The sequence below is a fragment of the Nelumbo nucifera genome, chromosome 8 (assembly GCF_055504915.1).
Source record: "Nelumbo nucifera cultivar China Antique chromosome 8, China Antique-T2T, whole genome shotgun sequence".
NCBI lineage: Eukaryota > Viridiplantae > Streptophyta > Magnoliopsida > Proteales > Nelumbonaceae > Nelumbo > Nelumbo nucifera.
In genome coordinates, this window is record NC_142656.1 from 48,382,604 (window position 1) to 48,392,536 (window position 9,933).

Sequence of the window (9,933 nt, forward strand, 5' to 3'; positions counted from 1 at the left end):
CGAAAATCTTTGGAAAAAATGTGATACAATGGGGTGATTTAGAAGAAAAAATTAGGGAGTTGTTAGGAAAAAAGAAAGTAGAAAGGAAATATGTCCCAAAGTTGCTTATTGTCTATATATTGGGTCAATTCCTTTTTACAAAGACCTGCTATAACATTGACTGTAATTGGTTTGACTACACTAATAAGCTTGAAGAATTAAGAGATTATGATTGGGCTGGTGCTGTTCATAGAGAGCTACTAAATAGTTTGAATGAACTCTCTATGTCAATGATGAAGGAGGCACCACCCAAATTTGGGTGGCTACGTGGTTGTGCTACTATACTCGTCGTAAGTTTACATTTTGTATAAAAATTAATTCCATTTAATAAACCTTGTATGCTAACGTTGAGTGAGTTCTTATCTTGGCACTTGCAGATTTAGTTGTTTGAACATTCCACTGTATGGATTCCTTTCATGATAGATGCATTTCCAAGAATTGCAAAATGGTCTAGCAGCACTTATCGTCAAAGGAGAACATATAGTGATGCTACTGCCATGCTTGCGGATGATGAGGTAATATAATGGGATTTTATCTATAATGACAATCTTCTAACATAGATTATTGTTCTAAAACATTTTGTGCTTCATTTTTTTAAGGTTCTTCAAATTTTAATTCCTACCTCCAGTGAAAAAGATGAGGAGGAAGGAGCCTCCTCAAATCAGGAATTGGTTTTGGAAATTAGAAGTCTTAAGTCAAAGGTTGCACAATTAACCGATGAGAACATTTATCTTCGGTCCTTGTTACCATCACAAGTATGGAAAGAAAAACAATGTGATGAAGAAGATCAACCTGACGAAGGTGGTAGAAAGATTCGCTCCAAGCAAGAAAGAAAGAAAGCTCCTATTTTGTGTTCACCAATTGTTAACGAAGAAACAAAAAGGATTGAGAAAATGCACACGATTGATGTAGATAGTACAACATCACCATCAAATAAGGAGGTATATTTCCATATCGTATCTATTAAATATGATGGGTTGGCAAAACAAGTTTAACAACCTAGCAACATTTTATATTTCAGGTCATCGATGGAAAGAGATTATGGAGATCTTGAAACTTCAAATGCCAGTTATCTAAGAGTCAACAATCAACTATTAGACGGTTTCTATCAGCTCTAATTACTAGGTTGATTACACATGCATCAGACATAGGTAAATAGAACACCCATGATTTATCAAGTTATTAATATAGTTTCCACATATGCAGTGAAATTATTTGGACTGATGGAACCAACAGCTTGGCCAGGGTACACTTGTACTTACTATTTGATGGTGGCCTGATATGTGATGATGTATGTAACTCTTGCAGTAGATTTTTTTCACCTATAATAACTATATATTTGTTATAATTTGTATATAACTATTGGGTTGCCTTTATTTTTTTTGTAGGCCATAAATGCGTATGGATGTCTTTTAATTGAAAAGGAGCGACAAAAATTGGGCAATGTTGAATGTGAGTTCTTATATATTAGCACATTTGCACAGGTAATGGGTTTTAACCATTTTTATTTCATTTATTATGTACTCATATATTGAATAATCTATTTTTTCTCTTTTCAAATACATATATCAGGAAATGGTTAAAACGAGTGATGATGTTGCAATAGAGCCCTATATTGGCCCTCTTCTAAGGCAACGGTATAGCAAAGTATTTATACCCATGCAAAGTAATGGGCATTGACATCTTTTGGTAATAAACGGGGATAGTGACTGCAATGAATGGTATGGTTCAATCCAGTCTGCTATATACAAGCAATTTGCTAGAACAATGGTATGCATATATACATTGCAATATTTTCATGTGCAAGTATTTTTGTATTAATTCATAATCATCATTGACTTTGTAATCAATATTTGTTTTAGTCCAACTACTACAGGAGTAAATTCTTAGGAGTGGGGTTTACAAGCAAATGGGGATTTAAAGTATGCAAGGATGCTCCATCCCAACATGCCAATGGGTATGATTATCACGTTGTTTACCATCAGTGTTTATTATACTGATACATATTTTAAGTATTGCAAAGTAACTTTGCCATACGTGTTGTGCAGGACCGGATATGGGATTTTTATAATGAAGTATATGGATTGTTTATGTCGAATTGCCCCATGGGATTTTGCCTTCAATGATACAATAGTTTTACGATGAAAGATTGGTGCACAAATATTGCAATCACAACTAAAGTAAACCATCACTAGCTCATTCAGGTCATCCACCCATCTATACAACTGTGTGTGTTACAACGGAATAGTGTATTAATTATATTAATTATCCGTGATACATTACTTGTGGTGTATGAGTTACACCAATATGGTTTGGAGCTTTTGCCATTTGCTTTTCTATCGACACCAATCAATTCTTGGATAGAGATGGTGCAAAACTTGCTTCGTGTAAGGTCTCAATGGCAATAAAGATAGAATTTCAAACTATGCCAAAAACTAAGCCAATGCTCTTCTTGGTTACATCTTATCAATATTGCTATAAAGGCATGCGGTGCTATTGAGGCATGAGTTAGAAAGATTGAAAATTTCTTATTCATAGTGTTTAACTAGTGAACTTTATATTAGATGAGTCTGAATAGATAGTGAAGTTTATATTAAATGAGTTTGAATACTATATTAGACATCAAAACTAAATACATAAGAATCTTCATTCTTAAACTTATAAGCATTATAAGCTAGTAGATGGGCATATGAGTTTGACAGTCTAGATATAGTATGTACATATTCAAAATATTTAATTAGGTTCAGAGTGAAATCATTAAAATTCTTCATAGACCAGCCCACCTCCATGTATGTAATTCTTAATCTCTTGGTTTTCATTAAACCATCAATTACAGCCCTTCATTTAGATTGAGTTGCAACCGATTCTTCTTCTGTTTGTATAGACAGAAGACAAGTCTTCATACATTATCATAAAAATTGTACCTCCTATCAGATTCTTTTTCTTTTTGGCATCTCATATCAGTCTTATTTTAATTAGAAACTTTTCCAATAACAGTTGTACTTCCTGCATTTGGTAGGTGAGATAATTTAACAAGAATAACTTATTAGTTGAGGTTGATGGGGATCCGAACGGGATCTTTCACCTGCATATCCTACATTCATGTCTTTATTCACACTAGCCCAAGTTGTTGATCTGCTAAGTTTGCTTCAATACCAAACAACTAACATTTCATCCTATGGACTAATTTCAAATACAACCCATCTACAAACAACCGAGTATTAGGGTATGAAAGTTAATTTGATATGCTAATGGATATCATTCAATGCAATTCATATACATGCTTGTTGTACTTTATTTTGTGCCTTGCTGAATTATGTACTAATTCATTTCTCTGTATTAATTGTAAAGAAAGATTGGGAACTAGTTTTAGCTACTCATATATTGATGCTAATCAATTTTTATTGTCACAGGTGGTGGTGCTCTTTGGAATGTATTAAGTGATTTGGAAATGGAGCTTCAATCTACCTATAAAACTTTGTTCTTCCCGATGGAGGTGAAACCAAAAGCAATATCATATTTTCAGATGTAACATTTATTTTGATCTCTCTTAATGGCGAATAAAGATAATGTTCGGTGTTTTTTGGACAGACATATCATATCTATTAGGGATGATTTGTTGAATTTATTTTGCTAAATTCATATGTATAGTAATTACAGTAAATACCAAAATAATTGTCATAAGGACTATTATGGTGTTGGTTAAATATTTTTGGATGAGGGATTTATTACTCACTTGCAGTGTTTTCAACAATGGCGTGATTGTTAATTCCACATTAGACTACAATTCAATATTGGCTTGATGGGCTAAACTGCCCAACTTAATATATATTTATGTAGATGGATGTGAAGTGTTGAATGAAAAAAGTAAGACATGAGACCATGCTCACCACCTCCTAAATGAACATTTATCAAACAAGGAGGTTAAGTAGGTGGATGTGACAACTTGATGGGCTAAAATGCCCAATTTCATTCACGTAATGGTCATACATGCCTTAACAACCACCTTAGTAAATATTTACCAAGATGGAATTTGAGGTGTTGCCTAAGTTTATCCGAGAGAACATATCATCCGCAATTGGAACAACCTCCATTTACTAGTTCTTGAACCTTGTCTTTATTTGGAAAAACAAGAACAAGTTGGTTTTGTTCCAAAAACAATTCATGTTTTTGAAATCATCAAAATACTGGTTTTTAGACAAAAACAACTCTTGGAATACAGATATTGTATAATTTATAAAATATACTTTTTAAATCTCTTGATTCAAACGTGATGTACATGAAGACTCATATTTAGTATATAGGGCTCTTTTAGCCCTTTGACAAGTTGCATAAGCTAGAGCATGGGACAGTTGGTTCTTTTCTCTATTGACACATAATATTTGCATCCAAAAAAATACTTAACTAGTATATACTCTACAATATGTTTATATTGCCAGAAGAGTCCTACTTGATGATGATTGATTGATTTGACTACTAATGAGGCATTAGTAGGGCAAAATAATGTTGATTCTTTGTTTTTTAGACTACATCATATTTAGATTCCTAATGAGGAAAAACACAAAACTGCATAAATGGCGTTAGGCTCTTGGATTTATTTTCCTCCAGGTTGATGGTTCTAAAAGTATCTTGACTTTTAAGGGATCAACCTCCATTTACTAGTATCCAAGAAGATGCAAGCTATGAGTGACAGGTGATTCTATGTTTAATTTGTACTATAGATTATGCTGCTTGTAGATTCTTGGTAACAGTTTTATACTATCCAAATACCCGTGTTATCAAATTGATGATGAGATTGAATATGCTATTACTCAGTTAAAATTAACTTTTAAGGGATCAACCCAAAAGTTGGTGCAACTTTCTCACCTAGTGGCACAATAGGCATGTTTCTAAAGAAAGATCAAAATTAGATGTACAAGAGGGTTCTAAAACCTGGTGTTTTCACTGCTAATTCCAAGTTCTATTTTTGGCACAAGTTGCAAAATATTACACCACTACTTACAAAAAATTCAAAGTGTAAGACATTTACAGTACCAAAAGACAAGACAAAAACCTGTACTTGTGCTTGTAATACTTGGGAATGCATCCAACTAATCGATTGCAGCTCCACAGGTGCGTCGGTAGTGACCATTTTCTTCACACCGACTATAATGGATTCCCCTCATTTCAATTGGTTGTGATTCAATTCTTTTAGTCTTAGGTCGACCAGGTTGACGTTTTTGCTTTGGTGGCAACAAGTTCACAACATTATGATTAACACCACTGCTCATAAAAGAAACTGACTCATTACTGAAATCAGGCATATCTGAATTAGGCATCGCATGTATGTTCTCGAAGTAAATTGCCTATTAAGTTTCTTTCAAATAGCACTCTTCAACAAAATCATAAATGTTTAGGCCCAATAGACCAATGGCACGACATGCATGCACACATGGTAATCCAACCATTTGTCATGCCTTACATGAACAACTTCTAAAAATCAGGTGCACCATTTCTTATTTTCCCTTATAGCGAATTTCAAATTCATCATCCCCACATTGTGTGTACTCTAAATTTATGGTCTCTGATATGTTAAACTTAAGAAAGTCATCTATATTAGGGCCCACTGGCTGTTTATATCCCTTAGCTTCACATTGCCTCATAAATGCCAACTCTATCATTTTCAATCGAATTATGTTGACTAAGGACATGATAGGTTGTTCCCGTGCCTCTAACACCCATGCATTAAATGATTCTACAAGATTAGATGTAAACTTATCATACCGTCTACCATTGAATAGAGAATTTGCCCAATGTGGCGGATCACTATCCATTATCCCACCATAGATATCCAAATTCTGATTATGTATTTTACTGAGATAGAGATCAAAATTCACGGTATCCCTTGTATAAATTAATTGATTCAAATAATCCTCGATTACCTCTTTTTCAGCCTTTAATAAGCGTAGATGACGCATGCATCCCTTAAGGTTCTCCATCAAATGTTTTGAACAAAAAACATGATATTCAGAGTCAAACACAGTTTCTACTGCATGTCAAATGCTAGTGTTACGGTCATAAACAATTACTACCTTTCGATCATCATTCAATGCAATTTTCAAATTCTCTAAAAACTAAGTCCAATCTGGAATTGACTCAGATGAAACAACTGCGGACGCAACTGGAAACATTTGATTATTCGCATCATATGCATTGGCAGCTAATAATTGACCTTGATAGTTACCCTTTAAATGGGCCTCATCAATGAATAGCATTGAACGACAACCAACTCAAAAGCCATGTAAGGATGAGTTGAAAGCAACAAATAATTTATTAAACCTACCTGAATCATCAACGGTAAAAGTAGCAATTGTTCATAGATTAGTCTCAACCAACTTTTTGCACAACCAAGGAATAAGCTTATACGAATCATTTGCGGACCCATTAAGCAATTCTTTATCTCTCTCTTTCCCCCGCCATGCTTGTTTATAAGTCAGTGAAATGGCATGATCACGACTAAAATCCTTTATTATATCTGATGGAAGATACTTAGGAGAATCACGAAGCTTTTCCAATAAAACAACACTTATGAATTTATTTGATATACGAAACTGACAACTTGATTCATCACCAACTGAATGTGTATTTACGGGACTATACTTATACACCCTGTATGTTGGTCCGCCACTAACTGCACTTGCTCGAATTTCCCATCCACAAGTATTGACAGCACATCTACATTGTATGTATTCTCTATCATTCTTTAGAAACTTATATGCAAATCTTCTAGCAATGGAAAATTTATTAAGTGCATTTCGAACTCCATTGTCAAATGTTTGCCCCATTCCAATTATTTCATACTCCCAAACTGCTAACAAATTGGCATGATTGCTGATGTTAAACTCACTTGTTGATTGTCTAGAAGATGTTGCCAAATCATGTACAATATGTGCATGAGGACTTGGCTGAGTTTCAACATTAATTTGCTCTATGCCCTTCCAAAACACATGCACCTTTGCATTCTCATTATTAAACTCCAACAGATTTGAAAGGTCACGTGGCCCATTTAATGGCAAGAAGCATGTTTTGTTGAGATGTGTTGTATAATGTAAGCTCACGCTATTAGCATGAACCTTCAAACCACCACACACTTCATCAACAAATTCATTAAAATCTGTTTGACTGTCAACACGAACCCCAATTATATTATCCTCAAAAGTGCAATAACATAATAAGATCTTGCGTGGAGTTGTTGCCGTTTCCACACAATGAACAATATGAAAACCTTGTCATAAATCAGAATAAAGACATGAACATATAAATTTAAATAAAGAGGCTATGCGATCTTGTAAATATTACGAATCATGTATCTAATTTTATCACTGTGAATTATTCAACCCATATTAATCTTTTATCCCATTTAAATAAAAACATGAACATACTCTGCATTTCAGCATTTGCTTTCTCTTCAAATATGATTTCTAAGGTAGATAATTTATAAATTGGAAAGGAAAAGCACTATTGTCATTTCTTTCATTTTTTAATATATAATTTATACATACTCTGTATTTCACCATTTGCACTCTTTAAAATATAATTTATACATACTCTGTACCATGTGATAATAAAAGAATGTTTTGAAAACAAACAATATCTTTTGACTTTTGGAAACAAACAATAAAGACATCCGAAAGCCTTTGGAAACAAACAATATCTTTTGACAATAAAATAATACCTTGGTTTGTATTATTAGACTGTGATGGAGGTTCTTTGGAGAAAAATGATATCTTAATGGCCCATTGGGTGATGTTTTATCTTTGGGTGATGCTTTATCACTTCCTAAGGTATTCTTTTTTCAAATGAATTTTATCTTATTTTTCAAAAAAATGATATTTTATTGGCCCAATGCCAGAGACGGGGCCAAATGTGTCAACATGGTAGATAATTTATAAATTGGAAAGGAAAAGCATTATCGTCATTTCTTTCATTTCTTTAATATATAATTTATACATACTCTGTATTTCACAATTTGCACTCTCTTTAAAATATAATTTATACATACTCTGTACCATGTGACAATAAAAGAATGTTTTGGAAACAAACAATATCTTTTGACAATAAAATAATACCTTGGTTTGTATTATCGGACTGTGATAGAGGTTCTTTGGAGAAAAATAATATCTTAATGGCCCATTGGGTGATGTTTTATCTTTGGGTGATGCTTTATCACTTCCTAAGGTATTCTTTTTTCAAATGAATTTTATCTTATTTTTCAAAAAAATGATATTTTAATGGCCCAATGCCAGAGACGGGGCCAAATGTGTCAACCTAGTAAGCATCATCTAACTTGGTAAAACTTTACCAGGATAAAATTAAAATGACAGTTTGAAATATAATGGCATGCAAAAGCCATAGAAAAGAAGCAAGATCTTGTGACAATAAAGGAATATTTTGGTTTGTTGCTTGGGCTGTGATAGAGGTTGTTTAGAGAAAATATGATAAGATTTTGCCATTCGGTTCTACGGGTATTAATATGGGATCCGTGAGATTAAGGTTGGGCTTTTGGAATTCTTTATGGATTATCACCCTCCTAATGTATTTTCTCCTAATGAATTTTATCTTATTCTTCAATAAAAAAAAACTAATCTTATTGGCCCCTTGGCAAATAAGTTGGCAAATGTGCCAACCTAGTAACCATCACCTAACTTGGTAAAAATTTACCAAGATGGAGTCAAAATGACTATTTTTAATATAAAGACATCCGAAAGCCTTTGGAAACAAACAATGTCTTTTGACAATAAAATAATACATTGGTTTGTATTATCGGACTGTGATGGAGGTTCTTTGGAGAAAAAAGATTATTAGATTTTGCTAGAGACGGGGCCAAATGTGTCAACCTGATAAGCATCATCTAACTTGGTAAAACTTTACCAATATAGAATTAAAATGACAATTTGAAATATAATGGCATGCAAAATCCATAGAAAAGAAGTAAGATCTTGTGACAATAAAGGAATATTTTGGTTTGTTGCTTGGGCTGTGATAGAGGTTGCTTAGAGAAAAGATGATAAGATTTTTCCATTCGGTTTTACGGGTATTAGTATGAGATCTGTGAGATTAAGGTTGGGCTATTGGAATTCTTTATGGATTATCACCATCCTAATGTATTTTCTCCTAATGAATTTTATATTATTCTTCAACAAAAAAAAAACAAATCTTATTAGCCCCTTGGCAAATAAGGTGCCAAATGTGCCAACCTAGTAACCATCACTAACTTGGTAAAAATTTACCAAGATGGAGTTAAAATGACTATTTTTAATATAAAGACATCCGAAAGCCTTTGGAAACAAACAATGTCTTTTAACAATAAAATAATACCTTGGTTTGTATTATCGGACTGTGATGGAGGTTCTTTGAAGAAAAAAGATTATCAGATTTTGCCATTCAGTTCTAGGGGTATTAGTATGGGACCAGTGGGATCAAAATTGGGTGATGACTTATCACCTTGCTAATGTGTTCTTTTTCCTAATGAATTTTATCTTATTCTTCAAAAAAATCAACATAGCCCCTTGGCAAATTTAGGGCAAAATATGCCAACTTGGTAAGCATCATTTAACTTGGTAAAAAATTATCAAGAAACAATTAAAATGACAATTTTTAACATAAGGATCTGCAAAAGCCATTGCAAACAAGGAATATCAGTTGGCAATAAAGGAATATCTCAATTCGTTTTAACATAAGGAGCTGCAAAACCCATTCATCATCATCTTCGATATTATTTCATTTACTTTGTGGAAAATCTAGGTCGAAGAAATGATTGAGCTTAAGAGTTTATGATTAGTCCAAGCCATTGAATATATTTGTATGAGGGGGCCATTGGTGGTGCAATGGTAATGTCCTGGAATGCCAAACAAG

At 33.3% G+C, this 9,933-nt stretch overlaps 1 protein-coding gene across 1 annotated transcript; it reads right to left on the reverse strand.

Moving 5' to 3' along the window:
• Nucleotides 1–6,392: 6,392 nt before the first annotated feature.
• LOC148789984 (uncharacterized) lies at nucleotides 6,393–7,467 on the reverse strand. Its single transcript, XM_088893834.1, has 2 exons — nucleotides 7,461–7,467; nucleotides 6,393–7,303 (listed from the first exon to the last, which is right to left on the reverse strand). The coding sequence occupies exons 1-2, from the start codon at nucleotides 7,465–7,467 to the stop codon at nucleotides 6,393–6,395; spliced, it is 918 nt and encodes a 305-aa protein (XP_088749960.1).
• Nucleotides 7,468–9,933: the final 2,466 nt, after the last annotated feature.